Genomic DNA, 20548 nt, shown 5'->3' on the forward strand with positions numbered 1-20548 from the left:
TATAGTGTACCACAGCATATATATTACCAGAACCTAGGAGTATTCCAAGAATACTACGTAGCACCTGGTAATGATAGATGCTCACTAATTCATAAGATGATTTGTAGTTAATTACCTGTAAGCCAAGCAAAAATAAAAAATGTCATTTTTTTATGATCCCAATGAAATGTTAGCATCTTAGAAACTCTGATTTTGACCTATTACAAGACTAAACTTGTAAGTTGTTACAACAGATTGTTCTCTGTTATTCTTAGGATCACCTGCTGTTACCAGCTACCACCCACAACAAGACCACAAGGCCAAAGATGTCAATTGTATTACCAGCAATAAACATAAATGGTAAGTTGACATTTCAGTTTATGAATGACATAAGATTTCTTTGTTTAACCAATATTCTCTGGATTAACTAAAAGACATTTAAAATATTTGGTTGGTCAGATATATGTTCATGCATTAATCTTGAAACATTTTCCACTCTTTTCACAAAGTATTATTTTTAAAATCCTATACTCTCTTTAAAAATAACTCTTTTAAAAGTTAAAAGATATAAAGTTAACTTTTAAAATTCCTGTATTTTTAAGAGAAAAAATTCATTCTCTTATTTATAAAATCAGAAGAGTTAGCATATTGACTGGCTCTACAGAGTTATTGTCTGTAGCTTCTCTGCTTATACATATAGTATAAGAATTCTCTGCTGGGTTCTGAGCGTAAATTTGTGAGTTGGGTTTTGGGAACTCAAAGCAGTTTCCTGTATTATGTAGATGGTGACATAATTCCCAGACCAACCATCACAAGCCTATTTAGCCCGTAATACTGATGAATTAGGTATTAATCGTATTAGTATTCCATTTTGTTTTCCTACTAGTGCTGGGTATTACATAAGATACAAATAATGCTGTAATACCTTGAGATCATCTAAAGATGTTAAGGCATCTTGCTTATAATCTAGAAAGAAAAATAAGCCCAGAAATCACTATACTCCAAGAAAAAAAAGTCTCATAAGGAATATACAAAGTGCTAAAGAAACTTAATAAAGGAGAGATTATTTCCATCTGAGTTCTTCATAAAAAGGAAATATCTTACTCCCAGTGCCAGCTATGTGTTGCAGATGAGCATAGTGTATATTGTTGACTAATTGCTTTCTCTGACACATCATATTAGGCTCTAATGAACCTAGGAGGATTGGTTGTCCTTCTCAAGTCCATTTATTTGGTATAAAGGAACTACCAGTACATTTTCTAACCAGTAGTAAGAACCTCATAGTTTATGAATAAGCCAAAAAATGAAAAGCCTTTTGAATTAACCTGCAGTTGAAGCAGTTTACATTCTGATTGATGATCATAGTTAAACAACCAAATACAATTATTTTAATAAAAACAAACTGGGATTCTAGATAAATTAAAAAAAAATTTAGTCTTAGAGAAAAAATATTAGATACTCATTATATATTTTAAGACCATAGAGCACTCTAAAATTTCATTGAACTTTATGCAGACTGCTTATTAGAAATGCTTAGGGGGTTATAGGGGTACCTGAGTGGCTCAGGTGGCTGAGCATCTGGCTCTTGGTTTCAGTTCGGATCATGATCTCAGGGTTACGGGGTCGAGCCCCACATTAGGCTGCATACTCAGCACAGAGTCTGCTTGAGATTCTCTCCCTTTGCCCCCCCTCCTGTTCACGTTCTCTCTCTAAAATAAAATAAATAAATAAAATCTTAAAAAAAAAAAAGAAATGTTTAGGAAATCATGATCTCTGGGTTGTGAGATCAGTGTCCACATAGCCTAGAGCCTGCTAAGATTCTTCTCTCTCCCTCTCATCCTCCCCACCCTCCCTCTCTTTACTCTCTTAAGAAAGAGAGAGAGAGAGAAAAGAAAGAAAAGAAGAAGAAGAAAGAAAGAAAGAAAAAAGAAAAGAAAAAAGAAAAGAAAAGAAAGAAAAAAGAAAAGAAAGAAGAAAGACTGACTTAGGCAGCTTGTTAGGCTTTTTTTAAAAAGATTTATTTTAGAGACAGAGAACGTGTGTGTTTGTGTGTGTGCAGGGGGAGGGGCAGAGGGAGAGAGAATCTCAAGTAGACTCCCCACTGAGCACAGAGCCCTGTGTGGGGCTCAGTTTCACCACTGTGAGATCATGACCTGTGCCAAAATAGAGAGACACTCAACCAAGTAAACCACTTAGGCTCCCTGAGGCAGCTTTATAAAAAAAATAAAACATTTTTTTTGCTTAAAGCATGAAAGAATTATGATATTTTCTTAGTATTACAAAGATTTTTAAAGCAAGTTAAAAAAAAAAAAAAAACTAACTAACATTTATTGAGCAGAATGTATCTTCCCTCAGTAGAGGCATACCTCCAAAGCTTGCATGGAGCAGTCCTACTACTACTTCACGAAGGACGGTATATCCCAGAATGTACTATATTACACTCCAAGAATATGTTTAGGAAATACCATTGACTCTTTTTTCATAGGTACCTAGGTTTTTGTGCTTGAACCATAATAGATTTAAGTTCTTGGTCAGCTTATGCTCAGAAAGGCTATTATCTAAGCTTCCAACAAGACAGAATTCACTTAATTTTGTTCTGATATTTGTGCAAGAGAATGCCTGGTTTTATTTTATAACAGTGAGCTATCATATTTACTAAGCCAAAAACAATAAGATGCTGCTTGACTCTGTTGATCTTGGCCAAGGGGCTAATTTTTGGAAATGAGCCTTTCGTGGATTTGAAAAATGCAATCATTAGAAGATCATTTCCTTTTTAATCTGGTTTTGATTTCTTTGTACATAAATTTAGTTTTTTCCTTTTTAGGGTGTAGTAAACTATTTGAGAAGTTAAGAATCAAATTCGAGAGATATTGGTTGACTTTCTACCGCATGGCAAGTGTTGTGCTATATCCTCAGCCTCTTTTTGAATAGTTCCCTCCACCTCCTCGCTCTGAGGATACTTCTCACATTAGAATCTGATTTTACTCCTCACCTTATGTGCCTCAGAGCCTGCAGGTGGGGTGGGGGTCTATCCTTGCTCCCCACTCCAACTTCCAAATGATCTCTCCTTCTTTCCCCTTTAATTCCCCTAACATCTTAAAGTGTATAATACCAGGTTTTACTCCTCTTACCCTGGTTCGTTGCTGTCTTCTGTCCCACCTTCATGGATGACTCTCCACCACTGCCTTTGCGATCTCTCTGTGTAATTTTAGCATCCAGATAGAGGATTCATCCAGCACCCTGGCCTCTTTTTTTTTTTTTTTTCCAGCCTGGCCTCTTTTGATCTCGTTCCCCCCACTTAAGGTTATTTATTTATTTGTTTATTTATGAGAGCACTAGTGGGGGTTGGGGGGCAGAGGGAGAGGGAAAAGCAGATGGGAGCCAAGCTTAGGCTTGATCCCAGGACTCTAAGATCATGACCTGAGCCGAAGTCAGACATTTAACTGACTTGAGCCACCCAGGTGCCCCAATCCTGTTGTCGTTTATTCTCTACCCCTCATCCTCCCATCCACATGGTCATACTCTAGACCTCCTCATCATCAGTAATGGCACTGCTCTTGAAATACCCTCTCCAAAAAAAAAAAAAAAGAAAAGAAATACCCTCTCCAGGCATCCCACTCCTACTTATCTCTTACTGTAAACCCACACTCCCAACTACTCTGACTTCACAGTCTCCAGTGTTCCAACACTCCACCGCTTTTTCTGTATGGATCACATTCGTAATGGTCATATATTCCTTCTTAGCCTAGATTCCACTCCCCATACTTGCACCACTCTCTTGCAACCTCCCATCCTTCCTGGCTTCTTCTTTTCTTAGGTCCCACTTGTCTGCAAAAATCCCACCCTAGTTAAACCCAGCTGTCTCTTTATGCCTACTCTCAAGCAGCTGAATATTGCCAGAAAATACCATCTAGTCAGGATAAGTAGCTTCACTGCAAATTTATGACTATTAATTCCAAAGAAGCATTCAGTACTGCCAGTCATTGCTGGTAAATTCACTTGCCCTCTGTCTGAAACAAGAATTTCTCACCCTCTCTTCTCAAATTCCCAACATCCCCTCTGCCTACCCCCTCAGCTGATGAACTAACCAAATGCTACACTGAGAAAATAGATGTACTTATGTAAGAGCTACCTCATCGGGCAGCCCCGGTGGCGCTGTGGTTTAGCGCCGCCTGCAGCCTGGGGTGTGATCCTGGAGACCCGGGATCGAGTCCCACATCGGGCTCCCTGCATGGAGCCTGCTTCTCCCTCTGCCTGTGTCTCTGCCTCTTTCTGTCTCTCTCTGTGTTGCACATGAAAAAATAAATAAAATCTTAAAAAAAAAAAAAAAAAAGAGCTACCTCATCTTCCGCTACCCGCAGCACAGCTGCACCTGACACACATGGACCCTGCCTGCCCTGTGGTGGGGAGAAGAATCTTCCATTGGGTTCTAAATCCCAGTTTGCTCTTTGTTAGATAGGTGTCACTGGGCAGGTTAATGAGTTTTTCCAATTTGCCCTCAAAATACTCTATAGCTTTTTGTGGGTAGGGGTACAGAATCTAGTCAAAGACCATACTTACACCCACTTGGCACACCTCTTTAGTATCCTTTCATCTAAAATCCTTGCCTTTTAAAAAATTGTCTTTCATGACATAAACACACTTTTTAGAAACCAGAGTCACTGAGATATAACATAACATACAGTAAAAATCAACAATTTTAATGTGTACCGTTTAATGATTCTTGACAAATGTAAATAGTTGTGACACTATCACTCAATCATGATACAAATGTTTTCATTACTTCAGAAAATCTTCTTGTACCCCTTTACAGACATTCCCCTGAAGTATATTTTTGATATTCTCTCCTTTTGAAACACTTCATTGTAGGCTTTCATAATCCCATGGCATGTCTACTTTTTCTCCTTTGCCTCCTTCTCAGTCAACTCAGCCAGCTTTTTCCTCCTCTGTGAGGACAGGAAATGTGTTTGTTATGTTGTGCTTGCCACTTATAACCCCGCACCTAGAACAATGTCTGGTGTAGGAAAATTGCAACATGAGGCACTTTGATATAAACTAATTCATGTAATATTCACCTGCCAGCTAAGTATTATCCTCATTTTATAGATGAAGACATTAAAGCCCAATGAAATAATTTGTGCCACTTATGCAGCCACTACATAACAGAGAGCCAGGATTTTTAGAAGTGTATAAAGTATATTATGACTAATTATTATATTGTTATTTCAGTATTAAAGACAGATGTGTGAATAACAAGAATATTTGGGATTCCAGAATTTAAGATAGATTTTTATACCACTCTATCCCTTATGGTGTAAGGCCATGCACATTCATTGAGAGCAGTATAATACAGTGTAATTCCTGTGTTTTGAATTTGATAGACTCAGGTTTGTTGAATGTCAGGATAAGTAAAGCAAATGTTATTTGGCCAGTACTTTGTGATCACTTGAAAGATTTTGCTGTTTCCATTCTTCACGTGATTAAAAACAGTTGGCAGATACAGTTTAGTCTAATCTTTCTAGATGTAAATTGTTTACTAGTTACCTTTCTACTATTGGTTGAGATACGGGATTCATAGTAGAGAATGAATTGAAATTATTAAGTCCTTTTCAACAATTGTTCTACAAAGGAAAATACGTGGAAAAAATTGAAGTATAAAACTCTTCAAGATCCAGAGGTAGATTTCTTTGGCTTATTGGGTGTATGAATTTGACAGGCAGTACTGTATCACTTATAATCTCAAGAATGTAAGTTATGCACAGAAATGTTTAAACACCTGCTTATTACAAGAGCAGAGATGTTGTGAGGATATCTGTAACATAAAAGATTTTCATCCTGAGCAGTGTAAGAGTTTGAGAAAGTTGAATAAAATATATTTTCTGCCATTTCTGAGTTCAAAAGTTACATGTAACTTGGAAAGGAACATAAGTTGTGGGTTTGATCTCTCTTTCTGACTTTAGTGGTGCCTGTAGGATTTTGGAGAGAGTGGTGGAAGACAAAGTCAAATTTTATTGAGTTGGTTTCTGTAGTACCCTGGATAGGAATATTTGGGAAGAGGAATTTGATTTCCTAATTTTGGCAAAGTATGTTAGATTCCCAAGTCAATATCTGATCTTAAACTATAACGTATAATGACTCTACTTTGTGGTTTTGAGCTATGGAAAAAAGTCTGTACAAGAAATAGCTAAAGAAAGTAGGATATGGGTGTGAAATTAATGCCATTTAGAAAATACTAGTTACATCATTCTGTGCTTTCTATGCCAATTTAATTTTTATAATTTATTTCGTTTTGCATTTTCTTTGTTATTTGATTTTCTTTGTCTCATATGACAGTTAAAAACAAGTTAGTGAAGCTGTAAGAAAGTCTGTCTTTGAATAAATCTTCACACTGAAGATTATTGAAGTAAAATAAAATGCTAGGTATGCTTTTAAAAAGCTTTTAAAAAATGATTACAGATGGTTGGCAGAGCAATGGATGATAAATTAAAGGCTATTGCTATTTTTAAAAAAAGGATTCTGGAAGATTTCCTGTACTATAAGTCAACATTTCCTGATTTTAAATTATTTCCACTTATGTTGTGGTAAAACTGCTCATTTCCTTTCTTTCTTTATAAGTAATTCAACAAAATTGACCATAGAAGAGGTCTTACATTTATTTATTTATTTATTTATTTATTTATTTATTTATTTATTTATGATAGTCACACACAGAGAGAGAGAGAGAGGCAGAGACACAGGCAGAGGGAGAAGCAGGCTCCATGCACCGGGGGCCCGATGTGGGATTCGATCCCGGGTCTCCAGGATCGCGCCCTGGGCCAAAGGCAGGCGACAAACCGCTGCGCCACCCAGGGATCCCAGAGGTCTTACTTTTAATGGTAGCTACTTTGTTGACATCTTTCACTGGGAATGAACACAGCCATTAGCAGATACATAATTTGACCGGTACTTTCGTTGATTTGGTTTGACTGTTTCCCTTCCATCTGTGTGTCGTGGACCTAAGCTAGTGTGGTACCTGAGTAGTAAAGAGAAAACAGAATTAGAATAAATTCTACCCTGCCCTTGGTAAGGGTTCAAGTAGGTGAACAAATGACTACAAGGCTAAACTGTATTTATATTTAATCTAAAATAATTTCCATGTAAAGAAAATCGAGAAGAACTTACTAGCAATGAAACATCTTTTTAGCTGAAGAGGATATAATAGGAGGGCAGGAAGCAAACCAACTCAATAAATGTGTTGGTTTTAATAATAAGAGAATGTTGATACAACTGCTTTTGATGATCAACAGTTTCATAAAACTGTGATCTCAAAGAAAATGTATTTGGAAACTGTCCTACTTTAGACATGTTCTGGACCAGCAGGCTTAGCTGTCTATAAGAGAATTGTGCCTAAAAGTTGTGCCTTTTATGCTTATAAATTCATTTCTTCTTAAAGGCCTGCAGATTATTTGCTTTCTTAAAATATATTTACAACCTTGCATTTTCATTGCAATTTATTCCATTTCAGTGTTCTATAATTGTGTCCAGGCAGTTGAGTGAGTAGAGTCTTCTCTTCTAACCATGTTTTAAATATTTAAAAAAAAATAATCAAATATTTGACTTTTGACTCACTACTGAAACCAGTTGTACAATTCCCACACCGAGAATTTCTACTGAGAAAAGAAGAAAATCGACACTACTCATGTAAAAGAAATATTTTTTTCTTTCAAAATATATCCATAGATCTATGAATTATGTGTAGCTGTCAGATAGAATGAGGAGTGTTAACATTGACCGTACTAGCTGTTATAAACAGTACCTGGGTCTTCCTGTTCATTCCCTGGGTTGAACTGGAAGTTTCCTCTTGAAAAGACAATCACCTGTGGGAGGCAGAGGATGACTCAGACTGTCTTTACAATGTGGGTAAACTTTGGCTCAATTCCTTAGATCCCCTTTTAGCTAATTTTCTCTAGTGATGCTAAATTGCAAGCCAGACCTAGACGAAAAGTCAGTTCTAAACCAGAAATAACATGCTGATTTATTAAGATAAATCAATTCATTACTGGATAGTTCTAAATCATAATGCCTCTAGCATCAGATCAAAAATTTAAAGAATAGGATAGATACTAGAATCTTGGCACCTTGGGAAGTAAAACTTTAATGGGACTGTAAAGGAAACTTACAGGAGGATAAGGAGAGGGATGTTTATTTACATAAGGATTGCATTTAGCTACGAGTAACAGAAAACCTTAACTAATCATTGTCTTAAATGAATTGGATTCATTTTTTTCCTTCTATATTGAGAAGTCCACAGCAATGAACCAGTCTAGGTGCTGGTGTTGGTTCGACAGTGTAAAATGCTAGGACTAAGGTTGCTGCAATTCTCTTGGCCTTTCCCAGATGTTCTCAAAGTGGCTGCTGCAGCTCAAGCCCTCATATCTATGTTTCAGATAGTAAAAAAGGAGGAAGGCATGGCATCTATCAGGAAAGCAAACGTTGTCCAGCTATTGCTAGCAGACTTTTGCGGATGTCTCATGGGACATGTAAACTGTGTCACATGCTTACGCCTAGCTTTAAGGGAGGGTCAGAAATACAATGTTTTAACTAGGCACACTGTGATCTGAAAAAAATGTGGACTTCTCTTAGTATGGAAATCATGGATATTGGGTGGACAAATCAGCAGCAGCTGCCTGCTTTGGTACTCTGTCATGTGCTAAGTTGAGACTGAATAAAATGTGTGGAAGGAGACAGTAAAGAGAGGACTCATGTCAAAGAGAATGAGCAATAGTGTTTACTGCATGGGATGCAGTAAAGCTACATGATGTAGGTCATTAATAAGTTAAGGAAGTGACTTTAAGCTCTCCAGCATAAAAATTACACTGTGAAAGCTCTGGTAAGAGACTGTTAATCTGGCTGAGGTCTGTAAGAGGAAAAAAAAAAAGTTAGGAGGGAAGATGAGCTAGGATGCATTGCACCAGTTTGGGGGTAAGGTTGTGAAAGGCCTGGAATGGAGAGAAAAGGAAACTGTCCAAAGGAATTTCATAGGGAAAATCTATTGCGCTTGGCAACTGAAGGAGGGAGAAGTAGAAGCTGATGGCACGATGGTAAAGTAGATGTCCCAGAGCTGTTTCTTGCCACCCTTGTTTCCTCTGGGCGAAGTTGTCAGGGTAACCATTTTTAACTCCTCCCAAACCATTTGGTTATCCCCACTTGGTGTAGCCTTTTCCGAACCCTCTTCTACAAAGTCTGGAAATAGAATTTTGAAAAGGAAAAGACAAGATTAATGGTGGATCTGCCTTTCTGTACCTGAAGACTTGCCACTTTGTTGAGAGTGATACTGCTTTGAGGATTTATTGGCAGTTGCCCAGGTCAGTTTTTTTTTTTTTTCCACGAATAGATTGTCTTTTTTCATATTCTATTTACTAATAAACTTTTTAATCACTGGGAACTTTCATGAGCCTCCAAAGGTTTCCATCAAATCAGATTGCACTGCATCTTCCAGGATATTAGTTCTTACTTCCTTGACCCGAAGGAGCCAGTTGCCGAGCCTGCTGCACCTAACTGACCTTCTGAGGCCGGGCAGCTCTCAGTGAGATCACTTTCACTCTGTCTCCCTTGTGGCAAAAATCTGTTTCTACTCAAACAGATGGTTTAGCTTTTGACTAATAAAAGCTAGAGATCAGCATCTATTTAAGCCAACAGAATTGGTTTGAAGTTCCTACTAACTGTTCAAAATCTGAATTATTTCTTTATTTTACACATACGAAGCTCCTCAGAATGGATTTTTCTTTGTACTGGAAAATCAAGGACCTTGTAGTGAGTCAGAAGATTGAACCATTTCACATAATCTCAAGTTTCTGGGTTTTTTGTTTTTGTTTTTTGAGGAACTACTTCACAAGCATAGGTTCAACTCTGTTCTCTCTTATGCAGTGATAACCAGCTGGAAACACTAGAGATCCTAACTCTCTGTGGAGTGCCACATAGTTCTTTCGGGACTTGCTATTTAAAGATGTAGCTGATAACGGGTGATAGGGTAGCATTGTCTCGAGGATATATGTGTCAAAACACTGCAATTCTGTTCACATTGGAGACTGCTCCTCTTCTTAGGCTTTTACAAGTAAAGGTTAAAGAGTCCTCAGAAATCCATATCTTTCTGTGTCTACAATGTTGCGGTTGAAAATATGAACACAGATTGCTAGAGCTGTCACTTTGGGAATCTTGAGTACGTCAGGCAAGAAATGCCTTTGAACTTAACCAAATATCCATAGAGATATTTTCTTCCATATTTATTACAGATTTTACAGAAACAATTGCATGCCTTAAACATAAGATTTAGATTAAATAATGAGACAAATGTGAACTGTAAAATAGTTCGCTGCTAGGAGCAGAGTTGTTAGGAAGACCATACAGTTAGCCTCTTTTGAAGATATCAAAACCCAGTGTCCTTGTTTTCATTCTACTTACCATACAGGACAGAACCTTGTGGGAAATGTGATCCACTTGGTATCACTAGGGTATAGATTAGGACAAAGAAAGACTCATTAATAGTCATGTCATCAAGCCATAAAATACCAAGGTTAAAAGTATCTTTGGTACAGTCATCCATGCTAACTCCCTTCCAGGGTTAGGATTTTCTTCTGCCACACTGTCCCGTCTGGCCACCGTCTGTGGCCAACCACTTTAGATACAGTCCCCTCGGAGGATGAAGACTGCCTGCCTTAAATAGCGCTGGCAATTTGTAAATTATTCCTCTTCTGTCTCTTTCATACTCTACCTATAAGTCAACGAGATTAGGTCTGAAAGTAATCTTTCTTCAGTGTGACAGACTACTTGTACTCTTTATATCCTCTGAGTCTTCATAGACCAAGGCCTTCCAGTTTTCAGAAGCTATTATTCTTGGGCCCTCAACTCTGGTCTTTCTCTTCTAGATTGGTTCTGGTTTTTCCACCTCTTATGGAGGGCTATGAATAAGGAGCATAATGGAGTATCTCAATTCTGTGTAGTGTACTTCGAGTGATGACACCAAAGTGTTTTTCCCAGGTGGCTTCTTTCACGTATATTACTACCAAGCCATGTCTCTTCCATTCTGCTTCCTGATTCTGATGTTTGGACTGTTTTTATCCTGATGAACATCTTTTTGATGAAGTTTTTCTTAAATCCCTTACTCAAACATTCAGGGATAGCTTTCCTAAGCCCATGGAATAGATTAGGTGCCCCTCTCCCACATCCACTGCCCAGAATATTCTAGACTCCCTTATTTTTGTAGCATTTGTATTTATAGTCGGTAGCTTATTGTCTAACTTACCTTCTAAACTGTAGGTTCTTTAAAGTTAGGGACCCTGTTTAATTTTGTTGTTGTTGTTATTCCTAGTGCCTTATAAAAAAAATAAGTGCCTGACATACAGTAGGTGCTCAACAAAATGTGTTGAATTGAATTAATGTATAAAGCCTCTAGGCAAGCTGGGCACTGTCATTTGTATCCAAGAGAACATGTAATCAATTAAATCCACACACACAGAGTGATCTTTGAGCTGATTCCTGAAGGGTTCATATGATTGTCCCAAGTATGTGAAACATTCTGGATGGGCAGAGGGAACAGTATAAACAGAGATATCAGAACAAGAAAACTGGTTAGTTTACTTGGGGGATTGAAAGTGCATGGATAGGCCTTGAGGTACAGAGGAAGCCAGAGAGGCCAGTGGAGGCCAGGTCACAAAGGCCTGTAGGACATGATGCAGGGTTTTGATTTTACCTTGTGAGTAATAGGGAGCTACTAAAGGATTTTGGGCAGAGGAGAGGCACAAGTAGAATCATGTTTCAAATATTTCCCTGACAGCAAGGATGGATTAGAGGGTGTGATACTTTTTTAAAAGACAACAGTTAGAAAGTTATAATCATCTCCTCGAGAAATAGCAGTTTGAAACAAACACTGATGACTTCACAGTTTCTGGGTCTCAGGGATGTGGGAGCAGCTTAGTGGGGTGAGTCTGGCTCCAGGTCTCTTTGTGAGGTTGTAGTCAGGCTGTTGGTGGAGCTGAGGATTTAACTGGGGCCGAAGGATCTGTTCCCATACTCACTGCTGGCAGCAGCCTTCTGCTCCTCACCAGGAGGGCAGCCGACCCATGAGGGCAGGAAAGTGAGCAAGTGAGAGAACTCCCTAGATAGAAGCCAGGCTTTTAACCCTAGTTGGGGAGGTGACATACCATCACTGCCCCCACGTGCAGTAAACTACATAGACTGCACGTGGGCTGTTGTAGAAGGGGACTGCACGAGGGTGTGAGTACCAGGAGGGTGCAGGGTGGGGGCATTTTAGGGGCTGCTTGCCGTGCTGCCTGTGGCAGCGTACAGTACAAAGTACGTCTCAAAGTTGGAAATACTGTGATGATTTATGGAGACAGAAGGACAGAGTACTTCTCAGAGAAACTGTCCTGTTAGTCATTTCTTCCAGCTTCTTACTGCCTAGAGCACTTGCTTGACTGAAAGGTAGGACAGTAATACCCCATTGTCAGTACTAAATAATGGTTAATTTGCCATCATTGCTCAGTTTTCTGAGCTTTGACAACCTGGTTGCATGTTTGTTTTACAGGGTAATGCATTTGTGGCTCAGGTTTACAAATATCCATCACACACACTCTGCTACGTAACGTGCAGGTTGCACAGGGACCCTAGGATATGATCTCTGCCCCCAGGGAGCTTATCTCACTGGCAAACAGGACATATGTAGATAAGAGAATCTCAGAGCTGGAAGGCAGCTTAGGGACAGTGCAACACAGCAGCCTCATGATACAGGTAAGAAAATAGGTTTGGGGAGGCAAACGGCTGATGAAACTGTGACCTGAAGCCCAGATCTTTATGTCTCCAGGCACAGTGCTTACGTTAAATGTGAAAGGTAATGTTTTTTGGTTTTGGGTTTTTGTTCTTTTTTTTTTAGAGAGGAGAGGGAGGGCAGAGGGAGAGAATCTTAAGCATGATCCACACCCAGTATGGAGCCAGATGTGGGACTCTATCTCAGGACCCTGGGATCATGACTGAGCCAGAATCCAGGGTCAGGCACCTAACTGACTGGCCACCCAGGTGCCCCGAGAGGTAATGCTTTTTATACCACCAAGGATAGTCTTTGAAAACATAAACCATTTTTATATTTGAACCAGAATGACCTAGTTTTTGATGTGAGGAAAAGCGAGGCATGTCTTGGAAGACATTTCTGTCTTTTGTGAGAAGAGCACCTCATTCTCTATGACTTTGAACTAAATTATAATACATTAGAGAATGCAAAATAATTAGCACTGCCACACACCGTACAGTTTTTTGAAGCAGGGACCACCCTGTCAATTAGATATTTACGTAGATTTCTCCATTTTAAAGTGATAAATATCCAGGGTTAAGAAATGTAAAAGTTATGGTACAAAATTATGAGTAAAAACAGTATGTAGATATGAGCTATTCTACCAGAATGAGAGAGTAAAAATAAAGAAAATTAAACATTTATGAGATTCACTAAATATACATTACAGTGTAAAATATTTTGGAGTTTTGTTGTTTTTTTCCCCAAACGAAATGCTTTTTAACCATCCATTGCCTAAATTCCTAGTTTGCAAATTCAGGTTCAGTCATTCTTTTTGTGACTGAAACATTTTGGGGTTCTTTAACAAAGATAATCGCATTAGTTCTCACAGAGTCTCCATGACATAATTTTATCCCAGTTTCACAGCTGAAGTGGTAAGAAAATTGAGGGAGCAATTGACTGAACTTTCTGAAATCCTCAGTTTTCTCCGGCCCCAGCATTCCCTCCTAATGTGTCTTCAGCCCTTCCCTGACGCACATTTGTGACGAAGTGAAGACAGTAGGATTAAGTACCAGTTTATGCTACCATAATTTCAGAGTAACAGCTACTGTGTTTATGTTCTGGTCATCTATCAGTATTTAATGTTAAGCACATAATTTGGATGCTGGCCAACAAAAAAAGATGATGTATTTATATTCTTATAAGATAGACCTGTTCACCCACTAGTTCCCTGGAGTTTCCATGATAAACCAAAAGACTTTTTTTTTTTTTAAACCAACTCTCTTAAAATATGAAGAAACAAATTGGGATCCCATAAGCTTCAGCTTCCTTGACTTCATAAATTTACCTCATTATGGCACTGTTTTATAAATTCATTCTATCCAAATATAGCAGGCATTGGATTTCAAAGTTTGGCTGCTTTTTTCCATAGCACTTAAACATACCTTTTTTTTTTTTTCAACTCCGCACATTTCCCAGTAAATAAATGTTAATCATTTCCCTAAACTAGCCTGTCCCAGACCAATAGCTGAGTTCTACATTCAAAATAAAATATATCACTCAGTAACAGTCTGTCTTCTCACTAATGAATTTACTGTCAACAATCGTATAGATGTGACCATGTGCTTTCCCAGGAAAACAGGTCTGCAGTCAGATGAAGATAGCTGGGAAGTTCTATTAGGCTAAGGACTAGGCTATGAGCATGAAAAATCTCCTGCCCCCTCTGCTGAGTTCTGTTAATTGTGCTCTGCTCACACATTCTAGCAGGTGCACTGCCCTGTTCATGCTACTTTTTCTTTCTCTTCCACAGAGCCTCGTGCAGCATACAGCAAATAAGTACTACCTTTGTACAAAACAGCCAATTCGAGTCCACCTTTACTAAGAACCTACTAATGTTAGATAACATTTCATGAGCTGATACACTATTTAATATGAAAATTATAGGTAGGGGATGCCAGCATGCCTCAGTGGGTGAGCGTTTGCCTTTGGTTCAGGGTGTGGTCCTGGAGTCCTGGGATTGAGTTCTGCATCGGGCTCCCCGCAGGGAGCCTGCTTCTCCCTCTGCCTGTGTCTCTGCCCCTCTCTCTCTCTCTCTGTGTGTATGTGTGTGTGTGTGTGTCTCTTGTGAATAAATAAATAAAATCTTAAAAAAAGGAAAATTATAGGTGGATGTCTGCCTTAGGTAAGCTCACAATATAATAGAGCTTTTTATTTTTTTAGCTGCTTTTATCCATCAGCTTTCTTTAGTTTCGAGCAACAGGGTATTTAAGCAGAATTTGGTAACTTAAGCAAAATTTGTAAGAAGGCCAGAGAGGTTTGTTAGGCAAAAACAGAGCTCCAAATTACCCCATAGAGCATGCCCCATTGATAACACGGATTCCAAACTCTGCTTCCAGGGCCAGTGTGATGGCTGATTCTTCACATGAGATACTTGTGCTACCAGGGCCACCATCCTCTCCAGAGGAGTTTTTGTGGCCATGACTTCTTTGTAATCTGGAGCCTGGTGCATCTAATTGACTGTGCTCACACCCTAGTGACAGGAAAGTCTGAGAACTGTACTGGAAAAACCTATACCTTCTCTCTTCTATAATTTTCTCCTTTACTACTTACGTAGAACACTCAGAACACTTCTGGTCACCAAATGTGTGTGTTAGGGCGGGGGTGCCCCATGCCAAACAATTCTCTGTGACACCAGCTCAATGTCCTATAATTTAACTGAATTCTGACACCATCTACCTAGAGATAGCATCAGATCTGAATTGAAGAGCTCTGTTCCACGAGGTTGCTCCCATACCACTCCAGATGCCAATCATAAGTAGCAGGTCCCCAGGTTACCCATAACTTCTGTCTGAATTGGCTATAAATCAGGGGTTCTCCTGACCCCCTCCTCAGATTTGATTTATTTGCTAAAACAGCCCATAGAACTCAAGGAAACACTTACATTAACCAACCTGTTAAGGGATATGATAAAAGATACAAATGAACAGCTAGATGAAGAGACACCTAGGGCGACGTCTGGGAGGGTCCCAAGTGCAGGAACTTCTGTTCCTGTGGAGTTGGGGTGTGTCATCCTCCAGGTGTCTGTATGTGTTTAACAACCTAGAAGCTCCGAGGTCCCCATACTGGGATTTTTGTGAAGGCTTCATCGTGTAGGCATGATCCATCATTAACTCCACTTCAACTCTTCCTCCTTCTCCAGAGAGTGGGGGTGGGGCTGAAAATTTCAGGCTTCTGATCAGGGCTCAGTCTTTATGGTGACTGGCCCCCATCTAGGAGCCCAAGCTGATTGATAAAAGCAGCTAAAAGTTAAAAAAATAAAAAGCTCTATTCTATTGTGAGCTTACCTAAGGCAGAGGTCTACCTATAATTTTCCTTTTTTTTTTTTTTTAAGATTTTATTTATTTATTCACAAGAGACACACAGAGAGAGGCAGACACAGGCAGAGGGGAGAAGCAGGCTCCCTGCGGGGAGCCAGAGTCACCTCATTAGAACCAAAGACACTCCTGTCACCCAGGAAATTCCAAGGTTTCAAGAACTCTGTGCCAGGAACCAGGGCAGAGATCAATATATATTTCCTGTTATCTCACAGGTACTTGAACTTATATAGTGGGGAGGTAAGCCCTGTCTCATAAAATAGGAGATTCTCTAAACATAGGAAGATAGTCAGATGCTTAGTGGCCAAAACCTTCTATCAACAGCATTTTGAATAATCAGAGAATGTTAAATGTAAGAGTCGAGAGGAAGGGAACAATAAGCTGAGGAGGAATACCGTGAAGTTGGCCTTAATGTCACTAAAAGAAGCATTTTTTTTTTTTTTTTTACAACTTACTTTCCTAAACCATTTGCTAAAACTCAGATGATGGGAGGCGAGGTGATGGCTGATATTCTCAGAAGTTCATAAGGTCCTAAAGAATGTCTCCTCCGCCTGAGGCTCATTTGCTCTCTGCAAACACAGGAACTATCATCTCTTCAGAAAGGGTGAGCCTCAGCCTAGCATGCAGGAGGGCAGCCACACTTAGGATCCAAGCCCCCAGTTCTTGCCCTGCTCAGCCCTTAACCGGTTTTAGTATAGGTGCTGCCGAAGCAAGCACATCAGCCCTCAACCGGATGCGTGACCCGTAAGCAAGTAGTTCAGTTTGGTGCCCCCGGCCGCAGAGTGAGATGGTTGAGGTAGGTGATCCTTAGTCCCCTGTGAGCTCCAAAATTCTGTAACTCCTATGTGATAGGCTAATGACAGTTATTTTTACTTAAGTTGTTTGTATGTCTTAGAAGGCCAATAAATCATGAGTTTATTTTTTTGATGACAATAAATTTCCATGAACTCAAAGAATTAAATCTCCACCTTCCACTGAGGTTTTTGGTGGTTTTTAAACAATGATATTTTCCCACACAGCTCTGTTTAGGCATTCAAGTTGCAACAAGGGAAATACTCATGGAATTTGTCATCATTATTTTTGGCTTCTATTTTTACGAGGGCCTTGTTAGTTTCCTAGTTTCAATAATCTATTTCTCAGGGTGCCTGGGTGGTGCAGTCAGTTAGATTCCAGCTCAGGTCATGATTTTAGAATCACGAGATCAAGGCCTGTCTTGGTTCCATGCTGAACATGGAGTCTCCTTGGGATTCATATTCTCTCTCTCTCTCTCTCTCTCCCCACTCCCTCCTTCCCTTTCTCCCTCCCTGTCCCTCCCCCTGCCCTCAGTCTCTTGCCCTCTCTCTTTTTTTGCCCTCTCTTTAAAAAAAAATCTTTCTCAAATAGAATTTTTTAAAGATTTTATCTATCTATCTATCTATCTATCTATCTATCTATCTATCTATCTATCTATCTATCCGAGAGAGAGAGACACGCAGAGACACAGGCAGAGGGAGAAGCAGGCTCCATGCAGGGAGCCCGATGTGGGACTCGATCTCCAGTCTCCAGGATCAGGCCCTGCGCTGGAGGTGACACTAAACCGCTGAGCCACCCGGGCTGCCCTTAAATAGATATTAAGCCATAGCATATCTGATTTAACATTTGAGGATTAAAATGTATTTATATTAATGAAGAGAATATTGCCATGTTTCTTTCAAAAATCGTTTTCTCTCACTGTGAAACACAAAGTTCTTCATAATTAATGTAAAGTAGAAAATTTTGGAAACTTTCTATATCCACTGATCAGCTAATGTCCTGTTCTGATTCAGCTGATGCAGTCATGGAAGTGGCTGCACCCTGTGCGTATGTAATGAACAACACGAATCAATAAGTAAATGCCAAAGTGTCAGCCTCAGGAGCTACACGCTTCACATGCCCACCAGTTGGGTGCAGGGGTTGCATTTTCTCGTCATTCTTGACAACACTTTTTTTTCCTTTTCTTATGAGTATATCTACCCTACAAGTGTGAAGTGTGGTATGTCAGTTATGGTTTTCATTTGTGTTTTACCCATGGTGATAATGTTGAGCATCTTTTCATGTGTGTTTATTGGCCACTTGTATATCGTCTTTGGAGAACTACCTCATCAAATCATTTGTCCATTTTTCAGTTATTTTGTCTTTTTATTACTGGATTGTAAGAGTTCTTTATATATCCTAGATACAAGTCTCTTATCAGATATCTGATTTGCAAATATTTTTACTCATTCTGTGGGTTTGTCTTCTTACTTCCTTCAGCAAGCCTTATTCTTAGCTCTGGTTAAATTTTGGTTTCCTGAACTTCCTGCTAAACTTTCTAAGTGTCTCAAGCTGTGAAATAACCTGAAATTCTTTTAACAGAAAATAATAATTGTCACAGAAACCAACATTATTTGGCTTGTGCTGAGTGGTTTACAACTCTAAAATGTAGAATTCTTACTATTCCTCTTCTATGTAGGAAGAAACAGAGGCCTGAAGAGGTTGAGTTGCACCAAACCAAAAAGCAATAATAAATTGGAATGCCAGTACACACTATTTTCTTAACCAAGTATTCATATTTTATTTTGTATATTTATATTCCACTATCATGTTTTTAAAAACATTATTTTATGGCTTTATTTTTTATTCACTAACGATCCCTAGATTTTTCTGTAGCCCTGTTGGAACCTAGTCATTGACATCTGCTCTTAGAGCTCTACCACTTTGAAAGTGGATTTCTGAGTTTCTGACCAAATCTTTTCATTAATATAACCTTTTGGGTTTTTTTTTTTACTATCCTCTTTCAAACTAACTCTAATATTACTCAATGTTTAAAAAATATTATTAAGGTCAACATGTTGTTATAAAGTAATTATATATATATATATTTCAGGAAATTTAAATGTCTTTCAGCTGCTGTCAACAATTTAACTGGTTGACTTCTCCCTTAAAATGTATCAGTAGTTCAATATATCAGTGATATACTGCTGTGTAGTAAATTACTCAAGAGTTTTGTTGCTTAGAACCAACCATCTTTATTATTTCACAGCTCCTGTGGATCAGATCTTAGCTGGGTGCCTCTGGCTTCAGGTCTCTCATGAGGCTGCACTGAAGCCACCAGCTGGGGTTGCAGTCTCATTCTGAAAGCTCACATCGTCACTGTTAGGATTCAATTCCTTATGAGCTGGTGGACTGAGGTTGGTGCTTTCTAACTAGCTGTTGGCCAGAGGCCTCCCTCAGTTCCTTGCCATACGAGCCTCTCCATAGGACAGCTCACTACATGGCATTTGGCATCTCAGAATGAGCAGACAAGAGAGTGCTCCAGATGGAAAACACAGTCTCTTTGTAGCCTAATCTCAAACTTGATATCCCACCAACTTTTACCTATTTCAGTCATTAGAAGGAAATCATTAAATACAGCCCACACTCAATAGGATTGTACCAAGGGTATGAATACTGGATGCAGGGTCCACTGAGGGTGATGTTAGGGGCTGCCTGTGATAGTCAGTGAATCTGTTGTTCGGTCATGAAGTATCCAGAAGTTGTGTGTGCTTAGACAAAATACTATGTGATTCCATCATGCAAACAAGTGATGATTTTATTTTCAGAAAATATATAAGAAGCTCTCTCCATCCTAAAATATATGTATATATAATATTTATAAGCATCTTAATTACAGGTACTTGCTATTAATTCACTTTATTGAGATAGCATAAGTCTGAGACACAATTAGAAATTTTTATGTGTAACTTCATTTTCTTTTCCTTGACTTAGAAAGAGGGACATTACTCAGTTTCAGTAACAGGAGACTTTGTTCAATGTAAAGATGATTTCAGTTTAAGCATGTTCAACATGCCAGAGAGTGTTTTTCTTCCTCTTAAATCCTATTGTAAACTTCAGTCCTAATTTGACAAAATAAGTAGTTCTGAATGGACTTTTAATAATTCATCTGTTCAACAAAGCTTATTGAGTTACTCTTATAACTCCTTACGAACGAGCTGTACCTGTAATTAAAATCCACGCTTCTAACTTTGGCTCCAAAGCTCAGTTGATCTCTGTGCATCTCTCTCCAACTTCATTTCCTGTATCATCACTGCCCTAGCTGCATTGCTCATTCCACTCCAGCCCACAGTTCTTGTTCTTCCTCGATCTGACTGCTTATTCATGCGTCAGGCCTTTCCATCTTTCTGGAAACCTAGATCACCACATGGCTCACTGCTTCGCTGGTTTTACTCCTCTGCTCCAGAGCACTGCCTATAGAGGCATCCCTTCAGCACTTTTCACAATGTAGTAAGGACCATCGAAGGCCAAGGACATGATAACAATGCTGTTTGAGAAAGATTAATCAACTGGCATTATACAAAATGACTTGCATGCAGATGAAGGTTGGATTTAACAAGGATGAGCAGAGACAACAGTTAAGAGTTTTCACACTCTTTTGGGT

The 20548-nt window shown here is 39.0% G+C and overlaps 1 protein-coding gene across 5 annotated transcripts in view; it reads left to right on the top strand.

The window, feature by feature from the left end:
* ATF6 (activating transcription factor 6) overlaps positions 1 to 20548 on the top strand; it is a 197507-nt gene that overhangs the window by 146704 nt on the left and 30255 nt on the right. For all 5 annotated transcript variants that reach the window (XM_077887300.1, XM_077887299.1, XM_077887302.1 and 2 more), the window contains one exon: positions 255 to 339. In XM_077887300.1, the coding sequence (XP_077743426.1) occupies positions 255 to 339 (85 nt within the window). The remainder of the gene's footprint in view (positions 1 to 254; positions 340 to 20548) is intronic.

Source organism: Canis aureus, chromosome 38, assembly GCF_053574225.1.
Source record: "Canis aureus isolate CA01 chromosome 38, VMU_Caureus_v.1.0, whole genome shotgun sequence".
NCBI lineage: Eukaryota > Metazoa > Chordata > Mammalia > Carnivora > Canidae > Canis > Canis aureus.